At 37.4% G+C, this 19,141-nt stretch overlaps 1 protein-coding gene across 7 annotated transcripts in view; it reads left to right on the forward strand.

Moving 5' to 3' along the window:
* The window catches only part of fnip1 (folliculin interacting protein 1), an 83,100-nt gene that overhangs the window by 6,978 nt on the left and 56,981 nt on the right, over positions 1-19,141 (forward strand). For 2 of the 7 annotated variants that reach the window (XM_034311166.2, XM_026941085.3), the window contains exons 2-7: positions 13,899-14,031; positions 15,163-15,294; positions 16,159-16,262; positions 16,511-16,585; positions 16,661-16,727; positions 16,816-16,855. In XM_034311166.2, coding sequence (XP_034167057.1) covers positions 14,011-14,031; positions 15,163-15,294; positions 16,159-16,262; positions 16,511-16,585; positions 16,661-16,727; positions 16,816-16,855 — 439 coding nt within the window. In that variant the 5' untranslated portion in view covers positions 13,899-14,010. Of the gene's footprint in view, positions 1-13,898; positions 14,032-15,162; positions 15,295-16,158; positions 16,263-16,510; positions 16,586-16,660; positions 16,753-16,815; positions 16,856-19,141 lie in introns of all 7 variants that reach the window. The other 5 variants (XM_034311167.2, XM_026941086.3, XM_026941087.3 and 2 more) reach the window with 3 other exon arrangements.

The following is a 19,141-nucleotide window of genomic DNA, read 5'->3' on the forward strand; positions in this document are numbered from 1 at the left end:
CAGATTTTTTTTTTTTTATAATTTATTTCTGAGAGTCTTTACAATTCAAATAAATTAGGTTTCCTGACATTTAACACATTTAGCTGCTTTGAATTTATTTATGTAGCACTTTATAAAGTTAAAGTACATATTCTATGCCCATTTTATGTTAATGGTTGCAGTCAATTCTAGGCAAAAACCATGGGCTGATGTCTTCATATTCCAACTTAAGATAACATGGAAGGACCTTGCAACTTGAAACCATACTCTAAACTTATTTCACACAATTTTCCATGATTCTACTAGTGAGACGACATCACAATCTGGGTACGTCATTGTAGCACAAATTTTTAAACTTGTAATTTTGTCAATATCTTGAATTTTATTGATTGATTAGACCTCAGATTTTGACAGTCAAAGGAATCTATAGTAGTGTCTTTGTCTGCCAAATTTCATGAGGATGAGAGAATATTTCTGTGGAAACATGGCTTCCTAGATACAACATTTTTAAATTGGAAAATATTATATTTTTTAGAGGATTGGGGGAAAAAAAATCTGATGTTAGAATTATAAAAATAATTCACGGACTTTGCGTTTAAGTCACCAGCAAAAAAAAACAAAAAACAAAATCTGAGACATGCAGCAACAGCCTTATCTGAAATGATGCAAAATGATCCAAAAAGACTTAGACTTAGTAGAAAAAACAATAGGCCTCATTTATCAAGCTTTTAATAAAGTTGTGTGTAAATGTTTGCTAAAACCATACCTAACTAATAATTTCTTCCAGATTTCCAAAAGTTTCATAAACGATGATTTTCTTCTTACTTGTGTGTATGATGATCAGGGTAAAGCCTGAAAAACAGCAGTGGAAGCTATTTTAACTCACTACTATGTCAATAAAAATATCTAATATAATATAAATTTAATATATAATATGATTAATAATAAGCGAGTGCTAAATAGGGCATCTACTAAATGCTGTAAATGTAATTTAAATTTTACAGTATAATCCGTATATAAAGGTGCACTAATCCATGCAAATTATGATTTGAAGTGGATCAAACTTAAGTTTACATTAGTTAGCTTATGCATAAATTTACACAAACTCAGGAGCAGAAGTAGAATATAAAGTTTTTTTTTGAATTTAGGATTTTCATGAATTCCTAAATTCTTGTGTAAATGCTCATACTATTTACAGAAATCTGCTCATATCCTTTTTGATAAATGAGGCCCATCATCAGTAGTCACCTGCTGGCTGCTCTGCTGTATATGAAGTATACTACATTTGTATTCTCTTAATTAAATGAGTTTTAACTCGAGTAGGTCTACTATTATAAGTATTACTATTAACTATTGTCCTGTCTGGGGCCTGCAGTCCTACTCATGTATACACCTATTCGCTCGCATGCTCATACCTGCATATTTCTGAGCCTTTTATGTTTATTAGATTGCAATTCAGATTTGCAGTTCTTCACGCAAACAGCATGGCTTCTGTGAAAGTAACACATTTCCATATCAATAACTCATAACCCATCTTTATTAACATTTTAAACCTGTATTAACCCTGGTTTTGCCTCTAAACCGGAGGGAAAGATCTGGCTTAGCAGCTGAATGAAGACTGCCTTTGATTGGTGTGCAGTCCTTAACTTGCTGTACTGTCATTTGTATGCTGGTCATATTCAGTTATTGCTTGTTTGTTTGTGCATGCCACACACAAGACACATTCCCTCAGCCTGGGCCCAGCAACAAAAAAATAACACGTTGGGCGCCACACAACACTTGAGATTGCCCTGCTATTTAGATACTATTGTTATTAAACCTCTTTTAAAGAAACCAAATCTTGACCCCTCAGTTCTCTGCAATTACTGTTTGGTCTCCAACATGTTTTTTCTTTAAAATATTTTGCAGATAGTTGTTGCTCAACAGCGCTGCTTTTTTGTAGCATTTGAGGGCCATGGAAGCTTAGTCGATAGGCTTAAAACATGGTTGGTTTTAAATGTACAAGGTCTCTGGTTTAGATCGTATTTGACAGACCATTTTTACACCATTCTGTGTTGCACTGTTGACTGTTGTGTATATGGAAATTTCAAGAGATAAATTTCAGTTTCTGAAATGCACAAACCAGCCCCCTGACACCAACAACCTTGCCACATTCAAAGTCACTGAAATCACATTTTCTCCCATTCTGCTGTTTGATGTGAACATTAACCAAACTTTTGACCTGTATCTGCATGATTTTATGCATTGCACTGCTGCTGTGATTGGCTAATGTCAAATGTAATATGATGTAACATACAACCCCATTTCCAAAAAAAGTTGGGACGCTTTGTAAAATATGAATAAAAACAGAATGCAAAGATTTACAAATCACATAAACCCATATTTTATTTGCAACAGAGCATAGACAACATATGAAATGTTTAAAGTGATACATTTTACTATTTTATGAAAAATATTAGCTCATTTGGAATTTAATGCCAGCAACATCTCAAAAAAGTTGGGACAGGGCCATGTTTACCACTGTGTAGCATCTCGTCTTCTTTTAACTGCAGCTTGTGTACGTTTGGGAAGTGAGGAGATGAGTTGCTGGAGTTTTTCGAGTGGAATGTTGTCCCATTCTTGCCTGATGTAGGATTCCAGCTGCTCAACTGTCCGGGGTCCCCTTTGCTGTATTTTTCGCTTCATGATGCGCCAAATATTTTCAATTGGTGAAAGGTCTGGACTGCAGGCAGGCCAGTTCAGCACCTGGATTCTTCTGCTATGAAGCCATGCTGTTGTAGGACGTGCAGTATGTGGTTTGGCATTGTCTTGCTGAAATATGCAAGGCCTTCCCTGAAAAAGACATCATCTGGATGGAAGCATATGTTCCTCTAAGACCTGTATATACCTCTCAGCATTGATGGTGCCTTTCCAGATGTGCAAGCTGCCCATGCCAAACACACTAATGCATCCCCATACCATCAGAGAAGGTGGCTTTTGAACTGAGTGCTGATAAGTCAGATGGTCCTTCTCTTCTTTAGTCCAGAGAATTTCCAAAAAGAACTTCAAATTTGTACTCGTCTGACCACAGAACAGTTTTCCACTTTGCCTCAGTCCATTTTAAATGAGCTTTGGCTCAGAGAAGACGGTGGCGTTTCTGGATCATGTTGATATGTGGCTTCCTCTTTGCATGGTACAGCTTTAATCTGCATTTGTGGATGGCATGGCGAACTGTGTTTAATGACAATGAGTGTTCCTGAGCCCATGCAGCGATATCCATTACAGAAGCACACCTGTGTTTTATGCAGTGCTGTCTGAGGGCCCGAAGATCACGGGCATCCAATGTTGCTTTTCAGCCTTGTCCCTTACGCGCAGAGATTTCTCCAGATTCTCTGAATCTTTTTATGATATTATGTACTGTAGATGATATGTTTTAAATTCTTTGCAATTTTATGCTGTGGAACATTATTCTGAAATTGTTTCACTACTTACCTGTACAGTTTTTCACTGGTCGGTCAACCTCTGGCCATCTTTACTTCTGAGAGACTCTGCCTTTATAAGATGCTCTTTTTATACCCAATCATGTTACTGGCCTGTTGTCAATTAATCCAATTAGTTTTAAAATGTTCCTTTAGCTGTTTCTTGTTAGTATTATTTACTTTTCCAGCCTTTTGTTCCCCCTGTCCCAGCTTTTTTGAGGCATGTTGCTGGCATTAAATTCCAAATGAGCTAATATTTTTCATAAAATAGTAAAATGTCTCACGTTAAACATTTCATATGTTGTCTATCCTCTGTTGCAAATAAAATATGGGTTTATGTGATTTGTAAATCTTTGCAATCTGTTTTTATTTGCATTTTACAAAGCGTCCCAACTTTTTTGGAAATGGGGTTGTAAAAACAAGAGCCAATTTAAAGATAAAAGAAGACTAATAGACGGATATATGAATGAGAAGATAGCAAGCATTGAAATAAACATCTAATAAGAGTGTAACCTATTGCCAATATATTGGTGCATGAATACAGAGCCTTATGAAAGTATTCAGACCCCCTTGGTGTTTTTCCTCTTTTGTTGCATTACAACCTGGAATTAAAATGGATTTTTATTTGGATTTTATGTTATGGACCTAACAAAATTGTCTAAATTGTTGAAGTGGAATGGGAAAAAAATACCTTGTTTTTAAAAAAAAAAAAAAAAAAAAAAAAAACGAAAAAAATTTAAAACATATGTATTTACCCCCTTTGCTATGAAATCCCTAAATGTGATCTGGTCCAACCAGTTAACTTCAGAAGTAACATAATTAGTTGATTGATTGCACACAGGTGAACCTTAAAGTGTCACATGATGTCTGTATACATATACCTGTTCTGAAAGAACCCTGAGTCTGCAACACCATTAATCAAACAACATGAAGACCAAAGAGCTCAGACCAAACAGGTCAAGTTGTGGAGAAGTAGAGATCAGGGTTGGGTTATTTAAAAAAAAAAAAAAAAAAAAAAATCCCAAACTTTGAACATCTCACAGAGCGCCATTAAATCCACTGTAACAAAATGGAATGAATATGGCACCACTACAAACCTGACACGAGAAGGCTGCCCACCAAAACTCACAGACCAGACAAGGGGGATATTAATCAGAGATTCAACAGACACCAAACATAGCACTGTGAAGGTGCTGCAGAGATCCACTGTGGAGACGGGAATGTCTGTTCATAAGACCACTTTAAGCCGTACACTCCACAGAGCGGGGCTGTGAGTGTACGGCAGATGGAAGAGTGTCCAGAAAAAAGCCATTGCTTAAAGAAAAAAAATGCATATGGTTTGCCAAACAGCATGTGGCAGGCTCCTCAAACACATGGAGAATTGGCCATCATGTGGCACAAATTCAGCACTTCCCATCACCCATTTTCACAGTGAAGCATGGTGGGGAAGCATCATGCTGTGGGGATGCTTTTCATTGGCAGGGGCTAGAAAACAGTTCGCTGAACTGTTGTCAATCTTGTCGACTAAGCCATGATAAAATACTTACACCTGTATATTTTAATTTGCTTGACATAATTGCTCCAGCAAAATGGAAAAGATTACATTCTGCAAGGAAGTCCCATGAAAGACAGCAGAAGTTAAGCAGCTCAAGAGTAATTGTCGGAAAGCTGAATGCTTGTGGAGAAAAACAAAATTACATGTGCACTATGAGAGTCTTAAGAAACATTTCTTTCTATAGCAATGCTGTAAGAAAATCAAAATAGGTGCACTACTCAGATTTAATTAATAGACACAAGGGAAATGCCAAAGTATTTTTTTTTCTGTCAGACAAACTCATATATCCACCACAAATCAGAAAATCCCTTGCTTCAACCCAAATATGTGATGACTTTGCTTCTCATTTTGAAACAAAAGTAGTGATTTGACAAAGCATTACCCAAACAAACATTAGTTCCATGACTATTTCTATGACCTGTGTCTGTTATGCATGTTTTCTCCTATTAATATAATTAAACTGTAGTCAAGAAAATGAAACGTACCCTCTAAATTCAGCTCTTATAAGTAATTTTAGACCAATCTAACATATCTAATTTGCCATTTTAAGTAAAATTTTAGAGGAAGCTGTTCGGATTTTTTTTTTAGCCACTAATAATGCTTTTGAAAAATTCTAGTCTGGAATTTAATCAGATTTAATCATAGCACAGAGATTGCCCTGGTCAGAGTGTTAAATTATCTGTGGTTAAGTGCTATTTGAGTGTTCATCCATACTTGTAGTCCTTAACGTTAGTGAAGCTTTTGATACTGTAGACTATAATATTCTTCTACACAGACTTGAACACTGGATAGGTCTTGCTGGACTAGAGCTTAAATGGTTTAGATCTCTCTGACAGATGGTTCTGTGTCAGCCTGGGAAGTCATTCATCAAAGTACTATGATGTCGCATGGAGTTCCACAAGGATTTATTTTATGCACATACTGGACAACTTGGGTTCTCTCTCCCTATCTATTTAAAAAAGAAGTTAGAAGTCTTGGTGTAACAATTGATTCAGATCTCAGATCTGCATTCTATCATCTAAGAAACATCGCTAAAGTTTGAACATTTCTATCAAAAAAAAAACAAAAACTATCCTTTACAATGAGTACAGAATGTAGCTGCTCGGCTCTTAACTCGAAATAACTATCATATCAGAGGTCTTATCATTTCCCATTCATAAAGAATTGCACTGGTTACCTGTGGCATCCAGAATCAGTTTTATAGTGCTTTTATTAATTTTTAAACCACTGACAATTACAGCACATGCGTATTTAGCAGAGTGCCTGACAGATTATACCCCAAATCGAAGTTCAACAAATGGTGACTTCCAAAACATTCCTTTTTACAAGAAGCAGCTTGCTTCAACTGCTTTTAAACCTACATTTGAGAACTAGGATTTTTGTCCTAGCTTTACAGTTGTGAGTGTCAAGTTGTGACAAACTACTCAGCAGAGTGACCCTCAATAATTATCAAAAACATGTTGATATTTGTAAACAATATGGCCACCACATGTCAATAAATTGTAATTTGGTGGATCCTAATTTACTTAAACAGCTATAAGATAGGGTTATAATTGGAATATTACCAAATTTGTTAGTTAGGCCCAATATCCCACCCTCTACATGGGCAAATGAAATGACCCATACCCACCAGAAGGGGCATGATAAAACAAATTTACCTTTTGGTTTATATCTTCACAACTGTAGGGAATAGAGTAAGGAATTCTGCATCCACTTGCATATTTTGCCATATGCTATTTAATTACTTTTGGATATACTTTGTCATCTTTAATTTTCTTTTAAAAGCAAAAACCCTTCTTTTTCACATTAGTCCTACGCCATTCATCTGATCAGCATAAACTATGCAAACTAGAAAGCAGTTTCTTGAGAAAATCCTACTAAAACAGTTTTGAATGGCCAAAACATTTGGCCACTATGGGGCAATTAAATTTTAGGCTATTGCATGTATGTACTAAAAAATCTTCTGAATGCAAAGTTAAATTTCTGTGACCTGAACAATACATAGTTAGTAGGACACTCTGACCACCCCTCAGATTTCATAAGAAATGTTTTTTCTTGGTCAATATTGGAATACATTTGCCAAGTTTTTTTTTTTCTTTTTCTTCTAATTAATACATTTGGGGCAAAAATACAGTCTACCAAAAACTGCACACTCGGAAAATGGCAGACTTTTGGACCCTGGGCTGTGTGTGCGTGCATATGCACGTGCGTCTGTGCATGTCTGTGCATTTGTGTGCATACATCACCAAGAAAAGTGAGTCATGGGTGTGTGTCTGTTCTCAACCAAGATAGACATGCGTGTTAAACAGTCTGTGATCCCTTTAAATGTGTTTGACTGGACTAACCAGTTAGAGTGTGGCTTTCACGGGCACCAAACTCAGTGCTACTGTGAGAGCGTTGGTGACTCTCATGACGTTGAGAAGCACGAAGTGCTGCGTTTATTTAGTTTGTTAGGTTTATTTAGTGGCTTACTTTCCTTCAGTAAGGTGTATTTTTTTCACACGTATTAAGTGAGTACGACCGTGCTATTTTTATTGTTTGATTTCAATTAAGCCAAATGCATAAAACTCTAGTGTTAGGTATATATGTGGTTATGATTCTGGTGCTAGTATGGTTGTTACAGTGAATTCTGCCACTACTTTATATTTGAATTGTAGTGTTGACTTAAAGAATATTGGAACGAGCAGGAGGGAGAGGCCAGGCTGTGAGGATGCACACAGCAAGAGAGAGATAGAGAGAGAGAGATGTGTGTTAACGTTTTAGTTCAGTCCTTGTCCTGTATCTGCCTCAAAGTGTCAGTTGTCCATGCCTTGTATCTGCCTGGATGTCAGTTGGGAAAATGGGCCCAGGGTACCAAAGTCTGCCATCACATCACGTATACAATCTCTGTTATTTTAAATAGATTAAAATCTGTAACATCAACTGTTGTCTCCTACACAATATTTTTTTCCCGACGGAGAGCATCATGACCTAAATGTTCCTGCACAGAACACGGGCACCGATTTTGACTGTAAAGTAATAGGCTGTGAAGGTTACATGGTTATCAATATTCTATTTAACAGATTATTAGGCTGCATGTAAGTGTAACAGAATAGAGTAACCCAAGCCTGGCCAATCTGAAAGAAATTTTCATCTGTATTAAAAAGGTAGGTTAACTTTTTTTTTTTTTTTTTTTTTTTTTTTTTTTTTAAATAATCACTGAAACAAACATTTTTTCACCATATATTCACCTTTGCATCATTTCTTTTTTCACATTGCCAATAAGCATGTTTGTTCTGTGCATGTGTGTTTGAGTCATGATGTGCTCCTACAATACAAGAGTTAGAAGACAGTTCATCTTACAGATTTCAGTAGGGGTGGGGTTGGATTTAAATAACTGATTCTCAGGCTGTAAGTTCACGATAGAGACCAGCTTGAAAAAAAACTGAGAGCATATTGCAGCAACGGTGAGATGTTTTCTGTCCAAACTTTGTAGATAATGGAAGAACCTTGCCTTAACAGTTTCCAAGATATTTTGTCTAAATTCACATCTAGGTGGTGCTATAATTCAGATTTGTAAAATTGCTAATAATTAAAGCTGCTCAACATCAGCTCAAGACTCTTGTTTGTCTTGATTTTCATGATGGTGCAGTTGATGTAAAAAAATTTGTAATTCCTCAAACAGGAAGTTGGCCAATTTTAATTTTTAACAAAAGCTGCTTTTTCACTTCTGTTGCAAATTTATTTCCCATAACCTAGAAATTTGAAAGTGAGAATTAGGAGACCAATGTGTTTGTCAGATTTTTGATATGATGGACAGTTTGTCCATAATGCACAAACAAATTTGTTGGCAAAGTCACTAAACAGGAAGTAAGGGCATGATAGATTTTCACCAAGCTTTAGAGATGAGTTAGTGACCTTGTCCTTAGGAACTTCAAGAGGTTTTGTCTAAATCCCCTCTGGGGTGCTATAATTCACAAATGATTAAAACTGCTCATAACGTTTGAACCACTTAACCTGCAATCATGATTCTTCTTACTCTTGATTCCTTGGAAGGTGCCGAGAGTTCGACATGTAAGGAATTTGTGACCTGTCAAATAGGGAGTCGTCATGTTGAAATTCAATGAAAACATTTGTTTTGCTTCTTCTCTTACAAATTATGTCCAGTCATTATGAAATTTGGATCACAGCACCATAAGACCAGTCCATATAAAATAAATAAATAAATAAATAAATAATAGAAAAATAAAAAAAAATAGGTTCTCTAATTTGATATGTGATGACAACTACCAACTGGGCAGGGCAATGACTATCACGTTTCCTCCAAACCACATGAAGCCAGCTTTTAGAACTGCTGCTCATGCAGTGTCACGAGACGGTGTAACACACTTGGAAGAAAGTGCTATCTGCTCCCTTCTGCATGCATGAGCTCACAGATGACCACAATTGGCTAGTGTAGCTCTGATAGACAGGGGAGAGAGAGTATGACACCCCTCCCACCCAGAGAGCATGGCCAATTTTGCTCTCTTGTACTTCCACCAAAATCTAGTGGAAAGCCTTCCCGGAAGGGTGAAGGTTATTTTAACAACAAAAGAGGGTCTAAATCTGCAATGGGATGTTCAAAATGTGCATATGAACGTTTGGCCATATAGTGTAGCTGACATCAGTTACCTATTTTGAACAGGGATGTCACCAAAAAGGTTCAGTCAAAAATAGCCCTTTTTTCCCAGTTGAATGTAAGAAAAAACAAAACATCTACAACATAGTGTCACATGTAACACTTTACAGATAGTTTATATGACAGTGATAATCTAGACAAAATAAAATATTCCTCTGCTGCAGCAGTTACATTTTAAACCGTCTGGTAAATCCCGTGATAGGGCAATGTAATCTAATCATCAACATTTGACAGGTGATAATCGCCCACGCTACATGGGGGGAAAAGAATAAATGGAGATCGTAGCATTTTTGCATGGAAAAGTGCTGCCTAGACCCCCCTTTGTTTTTGCTGATATAAAAATACTGCTCATGCCACAGTACACTCTAACCATAGCAACAGAAGGCTCCCACTGTAATCATGACGGGGGGGAACACTGGTTGCAGTGTTTTTAAAAGCTGCTGCTTTCTGATTGTCTTGCAGCCAACTTCACATAAAATTAGGACAACTTACTATTACAATTTATATTATGTTATGATATTTTAAAAGGTGGATTGCAATGTGGTGAGCTGTTAGGCTACAGCAGCAGCAGTTTTTTTTCACTGCCTTGAGGCAACTTTACCTGACATAGATGTACTGTCTGAGGAAAATCTGTTATCCATACAGCTAAGTATTGAGAGAAATTGGAAGGGGTGAAAAATTAGGAGAATTGTTTTCTAATTATATTTAGACATTGCCCAGCCCTAGTGTGGGGTTGGGTAGTAACCATCAAATGTTTTGGGGGGAAAAAAAAGCTGCTGCTTCTCTGTTAAGATGTAGACACTACAGAAGTTTACATGTATATTTTTTTGGTGTATGCATCTTAATGCGTAGTGCGTTAGTTTCTCCTAACCAGTACACAACTCATAAGCCTCATGCGGTACCTCCCAGCTGTGGTACATGGGAAACTGTGCAGCTTGCAGCCACAGGCTGAACTGCAGAGGAGGTCTGTGTGGACACACACTGATGCTTGTCTACGGGAATCAACCCAGAGAGAAAATCCGGAGTGGAGCTCATAAGGCAGCTGAGCGCCAACTTTTGACCTCCCTCTGCAGACCTGCTAACCTTTATGCAGTTTGCATAGAAGCTCCCCATTTTGACATCGGTGTATGTTGGGATGAGTTGTGATTCAAAAATACACCAAAAGAGCAGTTTTCTTTTTCTCTAATAAAATGGCTTTTCCACTTGAGAAATGTTTCTGAAATTGCATAGTAGTTTTGAACTCTCCAATGTAAGCTGCCTTTGATAGGTTTATATTACTGCACTTTTGTCTTTGCGCTCTATTAATGCATTATTGTTTCTGTGTGGTGGTGTTTAACAAATTAAAATGTACAATCATTTATGTGGTGAAATTTTTTCTTTTTAGGAGAAATTTGCTTAACATTTATAGAAGGAGTCTTGGTTGCACAGGATTTGCAACAATTATGGTGCTTTAAATTCTTTGCTCTGGTATAAGTGGAATAACACTCTTCAGACTGCTATACACAAGTAATGCACTTCAGGGTGATATGATGGCACGATGCGAAATGGACTACTTATTACAACGTGGGATTTGAAGTTCATGACCGTGTTCAAACAGATGGGCAGCTACCAATGGATAACACACCTTAACATAATGGGGATAGTGTTCACTCGAGATGTCCTCCCCAGACTGCAGACACTGGCAGACCATGGCTATCCAGAATCAGGTACAGAACTGCTTCAGGTCAGAAAGGTCCACAGTCTACATGATTTCCTTCAGATGACAAATGCTTCAACTTTGCTTGTCTTCACACACAATCCAAAGTCAAAATAGTCCTCATCAGAGAGATGCTCCAAGGCCTGTACTGAGTTTGGATTGACACTAGGCACCAGTAAGACTGTAGTCATTGGCCAAGATATCAACACCCTGCCCTCCGTCTCGATCAGCAGCGCCTTACTTGTGGTTTTCGATAACTTCAACTCCTCCCATCTGTGATGCCTCCACTGGCATTTATCAACATATGCATTTATCAACATATGCATTACAAAGAAAATCACCACTACAGAAACTTTTGTAAATCTGGCATTTTTATTTGCCATGCCAATGTAGAATGGTAACAAGAAATTCGTCCAGTGACACATCGGTGGTGTCATTACTGTAGCGATACTTTGCCCTGCAACTATGGGCTATACTATGAAACCGGCTTGCGTGATATAGATTTTTCCCTGCTCACAATTTTCCATTTTAAAAATATCTCAATGAATGATGTAATCTAGAACCCTTAGTCTACAAAGAAAGGAGAGCATTTCCACCATTTGTGGTTTAAGTATAGTACAGGAGAGTGTAATAATGTTACTAGCTGTATAGTCATGAACTGCAGCAATCATGAAAATTCTGCTGGACGGTGGATTTTTACGTGATTCTGCAGTAATGCACTGCACCGTTGTGCCGTTCCAGTAGGTATCTCGAGAGCCTGAGGGTCTGAAAGGCCACCCTCAATCCTAGTAGTTTGATGTGTTCTGTCTTCTCATTGTGGGGTTGAACCTGGGGGTCAGCCAAAGGCTAATGACTCATCTCTGACCCATCTTACCTTAGTTCCAACAGGTGTAAGGGAATTGTTAACTGCTGCACCTGCAGTCAAAAATTCCAGTATTCAGTATTCAAGTGGCCTGCTTATGTCTTGCTGGCAGAGTGTTATGATATTTGCTACACGCCACAAGGGTGGCTATCATCCTCACTAAAATCTAGCACTGTGGTGATAAACTGTGTGATTTGATTTGGTGTTGAGCTCTTCTGTGAGTTCACTTTTAGACCGATCTTTGAAAGGTATGTGAAGAGATTGTATGTGTCCTGAGTGGCCTGTTCTCTGGTGGATAAATAAAGGAGGATCCTAAAACCTCTGCCCATGAGAGGTGACAAAGCAGCGTGCATGTGTCTTGGAAACACCCGTGGGGCTAGAGATTGCCCGAAGGGTAGAACGTTGAACTGTTTGCCTGCCCAAGGAAGGTAAATCTCAGGTGTTCTGGGGCAATGGCCACATAGTTGTATGTGTGAGTTTTTGATTTTAGATGCGGCCCAATGACAACAATCACATCCACTGCAGAAAGTTTGAGAAACTGAGCTCATCAGTGTCGTTAACATTGCTGTGCATGAAATTTGGTTCTGCCATCTAGTCATCCTCCAGATGTACATAAGATATGCAGGAGAATGTGTGAACAGTGCTGCTTGTGTATTGTCTGAGTGCACACACATGCATTGAAAGTGGAGTATATTTGCACCTTAAGCTAGCGAGTCACAAGCTCAAAGGGCTCCAACAGAGCATGAAATGGCTACATAGCATGCTGCAGAGAGAAATGAAAGAGAAAAAGGAGACTTTGGAGGATAGAAAAACAGTAGCTGTAGTTACAAACTGCACAGGATAGCTCCAAGATCTATGTGCGATCCAGCATGCGCACAAGGCAAGTCAGACTATATTACAGAGTATAACTAAGTTATACTATATTTATTGCAAATACCTCCACTTCTTTACTTTGTTGAAGTGCATGTCACATGCACACACGCATTAGAGTATATCTAGGTGTTAGACACCACCCCTGGTGGTTAGAGTGAGTGAAATAAGGCTGACAACTGTGCTATGTTGAGTGTTTTACTTAAGGAATGTATATTAATTGGACAAACCTGATCTAATCAGCTCTTCACAGAAACAACACTGAGCATTTTTCAGTGCACCTCAAGCTGAAGTTCTCTCTGGGCAAAAAAAAAATCTCAACTACGCATGTGCCCTAATTTAAAGTTCAAGTGCTTTCCTACTTGTAATGAAAAGGAACATGTTTTCTCTTTGCTATGATGTACATTTTTCTGTCTTCTGGATGAATGACCGATTAGTTGAACGATTGAAAGAAATTAAAATTTAAATGGAATGTGTGAGCTTAAGTACAACTCTGATTTTAACCCTATCTCCTTTCATATACTGCAGCTGCTGTTCTTTCCTGAGCGAGCCTCTTCATTTTATGGCAGTAATTGCTAGAATGTCGAAAATGGCTACCAGTGGGCCCCCAACTATGCCAGCTAATGAGTCGTGCAAGGTTATTAGTCAGCAGTCCGTATGTCCCTTTTTTTTTTTTTTTTTTTCCTTTTTTTTTTTTTCCCCCTTCCCCCTGTGGGTGACTGGGAGGGAAGAAGAGGCATGGGCTGAAGTGTGTTTAAAGCATAGCTGCTGTGTGTTGGCTCAGTGCTGTGTTCTTCCTCACAACCTTGTCTGCCTTACAGCAGCTGGCCATCCCCAGAGCTGGAGCCCAGCCAGATCCGCCTTATTGTCTACCAAGACTGCGAGAGACGAGGCCGACATATCCTCTTCGACTCCGACACTAAGAAGAGAGGCATGGAGGAAGCCTCAGTCATGGTGAGAATCCGTAACCTCCATCCCCTCAATCCCCCTTTGCTAGCTTGCTCTTAGCATTGGACAGAAATCCTGACCAGTTTGAGCCAGAGCCCTTATCTCTATTTATAATAGCATTCTTCAGTGTTTACAAGTGGTACCTACTGAGGGCTATTTACATGTATAAATTAAGTAAAAAACAACAAAACAAAACCTATATTTAGTTGGCCCATGTATGTAGCCAGTTACATGTGGCATATTAAAGTGTTAAACATGGGATTAATTTATGCAATGCACATAAATATATAGTAAATTTAAACTGTTATGCATAAATTTGTAATTCATGTACTATAGGTTGCAAACTGATTAGTTTTGAATGCGCTTTGCTGAGTGGGTTGTATTATAAAGTTTAAGTATAACAGCTTTGGATAAAATACACTGCTCTTGAGCTAAATTTCACTGCACTCAACAACCTGTGTAATGCATGTGATTGAGTGGGGGGTGTGAGAAATCAACAGCTCTGAGACATACTGTGGCTGGATTCACATGACATGCTTTGCCAGAGGATCTTGTATCTCCTGTGTGAGAGAGTGAGGGAGCATGAGAGAGGGCAGTTGACTATGGGGCGAGTAAGCAGTTCACGAGTTGTGGAAGTCATATGATTGTGGATCACATGCTCGGCTACTTTTGTGTGCTTGATCAGTGCCTGAATAGACGTTTGTTTGACATGTGCCATTAGTGAAGTAGAAGAAAGCATGTGTATCAAATGACCTCAGTTCTCTATTCACACCTTGTTCTAAGCCAAAACAAAACTGTAAAGTATATTTGTTTATTAACTTACTAAATTTTTAAAAAATCTATTATTTATTTATTTTGTTTTTATTTTGAGTATCAAGCTGCAATTATATAGTTGATCACTTAATATGAAAATCTTACATAATATAAAAATCTTATCTATTCCATTTCTATTCTTAATATATCATTGTATATTTTGTCTTAACATACAGACTGTTTGAGAGAGAGTATATTTTTGTAGAGAGGATGGTATTCGGAGGTTTTCTCCTTATAAATCAAAATGACCCACTGTGATGCATTAACTCAGCGAACCACAGATATGTATCTTTATGCTAACTTTTCTGCACTTATGTTTTTTAGAAAACATGTAGTGAGTCTCAAGCTAAAATGTTCAGAAAGTGTTGTCCACTGAGGCCAACAGGTGGAAGCTCCAGCTCTCTGGACAGCAGTTCTTCCTGTGCCTCTGAGCCCATGGACCAAAGTCGTTTCCAGGTGAGCAGGTCACAGTGCTTCCCCCCTGACCTTGAAGTGTTTGTATTAGTGGCAGAGCCCATTTTATATGTATATGGATTTTGGATTCTTATTTTAAATGGTAAGATTTTAATGTGGATGCTCTTTATTTTTGGGCATCAGAGCAGATGAGACATACAGTACTGTGCAAAAGTCATAGGCACATACAAAGAAATGCTGTAGAGCAAAGATACCTTCAAAAATAATGAAATTAAATGTTTGTACATAAAAAAAATACTATAAAGAGCAGTAAACAGTAATAAATGAAACAAAGTCAATGGTGTGACAATTCTTTGCCTTAAAAAAAAAAATAGTAGTCTCAGGTACAATTTGTGCAGTTTTATAAGGATATTAGCTGTAAGTTTTACTGAGCGTCTTGCAGAACCAGCCGCAGTTCTTCTGGAGACTTTGACTGTCACACTTGTTTCTTATTTTTGCTGTAAAACCCAGTAGCCTTCATTATGTTTTTTTTGTCTCTTATGTAATATGCTGCTTTCTTTACTGACATACAAATTTTTTTCTGTAACATTTAATTTTGTGCTGGAAAACTAATGTTTGGAAATCTAAAAGGTTTTTGTACTGAATCAGTAATGTAGAAGTCATAAAATAAAAATCTATAACAAAGTTCGTACTAAAAAAAATAGGGTGCCTAAGACTTTTGCACAGTTTGGTACATACTGTGACTTAACAGAGTATTTTTTGGTTTTTTTGTTTTTTTTTCCCTCATTTTAATGCTGAATGTGCAGTATGTTTGTGGCAGAGTGTGAGTTGAGGATTCTAAGCGGTTACCCACTCAGTGTAATGGAAGTTGATGGTCTTTTTGCCTTCTTTCTTGCTTGTCCTCAGGGTGCTTCACGCTGCTCATCGGACCCAAATATGCTGGGCGAGATGATGTTTGGCTCAGTGGCGATGAGCTACAAAGGGTCTACTCTGAAAATCCATCAGATTCGGTTAGGAAGAAAGTCATTGTATTGAAGAATTTATTGGAGGAATGAGTACAGGGTCATAGTGATGTGGTATTATTTGGCTGGAAAGGCGGACACATTTAGTCTAAATGTCTATATGTCTCTCTCTCTCTCTCTCACTCTCTCTCTCTCCCTCTCACACACTCACACACACACACACACACACACACACACACACACTCTTTCTCTTTCTTGCTCGGTCTCTGTCTTGCTGTCTTTGTGTTCATCTGCAGATCCCCCCCACAGCTGATGCTTAGCAAAGTGTTTACAGCACGGACGGGCAGCAGTGTGTATGGTAGCCTAAACACGTAAGTGCTGCTCATATTTTCTTCTTCGTGCACACATTTTCAGTGCATCTGACATTTTTCTAATGTTATTTGCAGGCTGCAAGACAGTTTGGAGTTCATCAATCAAGACTCAAGGGCTCTCAGGCCAGATCAGAACACTGTGGTCAGTGGTTTCCTGGGGAGCATAGGTAATCTTTACACACAATGGGCCTCATTTATCACTTAAACAATTTATTTATACGTTGTTGCAGGAGCATTTACACAAGAAACGTGGTATTCATGGAAATCCAGGTACTTCGGAAAGACTATCCTATGAGAAGACTATGAGAGCTTCAGAGTTTGTATAAATTTATGTATAAGGAGTCTCACTAATTGAGAACCTTGATTGATGGGGTTTGTATTGTATAATTGGCACAGGTTAATGAATAACGAATGTTGTATATGGATTATGTTGTCAAGTTTAAATAGCTTAATTATTTCAGTTGCACCCACAAATTTAAAGAAAGTTTGTAATTTCATATTAATGATTTTACAGAAAGCGATCCAAAAGAACTCCGTAAACTGTGACAAACAATCAAACAATACTTGCTGTCTAATTAGGACATGATGAGCAGGGCTCGCAAAATTTCAAAATCCCTGGTAGCCCAAGCACAGATTTTGGTAGCCCGAAATTAAGTAGCCCAAATTAAAAAAAAAAATTAAAAAAAAAGGCATTATTTTTAATGTAGAATATTGTAAAGGAGACAAAACATCAATCAAAAACATTTTCAAAACACAAATAACAATCGTATAAAATAATCAAATTACAATCTTCAATACAAATATTAGGTTCTAACTGAACTGAAATTTCTATGAACTTGTAAAAACAATATAGAACATATTTCAGATTCAGAATCTGACACAGACTGAATTATCAACACACACAACTATCCGCGATTTTCTCCACTGCGCGTGCAATCTCTATCACATGTTTAAGCTTGCTGCAGGAGATTTCACTTGTCACGTGAGGATAGTAATGACTGACAGGACGAGCGTCACTGATACACAGTTCGCGCGATCGCGAATTGAAAGTGAAAGTTGAAAGCGAGCGCGCATTCAAACACGATTTCAATACCCCACATATTGATAGTGGCTCCCCGATGCCCGAACATTGCATACAAAATTACCCGACCAAATTTGTGAGAGAATGCAAAAGCATTGCAATATTTTTCCTCCCTATAAGCTAGCCCGACGGGCAGGGCAGAAATACATTTTGGTAGCCCGACTGGATGACACAATAGCCCTGGGACGTCGGGCTAGCAATTTTGCGAGCCCTGATGAGAAATGCCAGAGTAAGCGCATGTCTGTGGTAGCCGACACACTGCAGTGGCTGAGCTGCATAACTCAAGATCAAAAGGATTGCAAGATCAAAAGGCACTCTTTGTGAACATGAAAACATTTAAACATAACTTTACCTAATGATTGATAAATGAGGTCTGTTAATTGTAGGATCTTGCAGCTTTTGCAATAAACCTGATCGTCAAGTAAAAGCTTTTATCTTTCCACATGCAGGCACATATTATATCTGTATTTAATTGATGTAAAACAGATTTATGAAGCCTTAATAATAACTTAGAAATAATATAACAGTTTTCTGTTGATGAGAGAGAGAGAGCAGATTTAACTTCTCTCTGAGCATGAATCACATGTATAGTTTCCACAGATTCAGTGTCTGAATATTTGGTTATTGGTTAGTTGTTTGTGATTTCAGCTGCACCATAGATACTGATTGAGTATCATAACTTTTATAACTGTCATATATCTTTTATGTATCTTCACCATTGCAATTTCCCAACAATGTGCTTGAGTCATTGTTTGTCAGACCACAACTGCTTATGAACTGGCATCTTATGGCACAACCTTGACTGCTTTCGATGTATTTGTGCTTATCATTGTTTTAATTCTGTTTATTTTTCTTATGAGTGCTCTTTGTTAGTGCTGCGAATTTAGCCAACAATCTTAAAGAAGGGCTCAGAAAATTGTGTATATGTGTATATCAGTGGCGTGCCGTGGTGTTTTAAAATGAGGAGGCATATATAAACATTACATAAAAAAGAGAGAACAAATATAATTCTATTTTGTATTTTATTTATTTATTTTTTTAATTTAATATTTTTAATACTAATTATACATTTCATAGTGTTTTTATGCATTTTTACATTTATTCCAAAATAATAACTAAAGTAACAATTATTGCAGTAACAATTTGAACAATATTTTGGAAACACTTTACAATAAGGGTTCATTAGTTAACTACTTTAGTTAACATGAACTAAGAATGAACAATACTTCTACAGCATTTATTAATCTTATTTAATGTTATTTTCAACATTTACTAATGCATTATTAAAATCAAACGTGTTTGTTAACATTAGTTAATGCACTGTGAACTAACATGAACTAACAATGAACAGCTGTATTTTTATTAACTAATGTTAACAAAGATTAATAAATACTGTAATAAGTGTTCATTGTTTGTTCATGTTAGTTAACACATTAACCAGTGTTAACAAATGACACCTTATTGTAAAGTGTTAC

This window comes from Pangasianodon hypophthalmus, chromosome 15 (assembly GCF_027358585.1).
Source record: "Pangasianodon hypophthalmus isolate fPanHyp1 chromosome 15, fPanHyp1.pri, whole genome shotgun sequence".
Taxonomy (NCBI): domain Eukaryota; kingdom Metazoa; phylum Chordata; class Actinopteri; order Siluriformes; family Pangasiidae; genus Pangasianodon; species Pangasianodon hypophthalmus.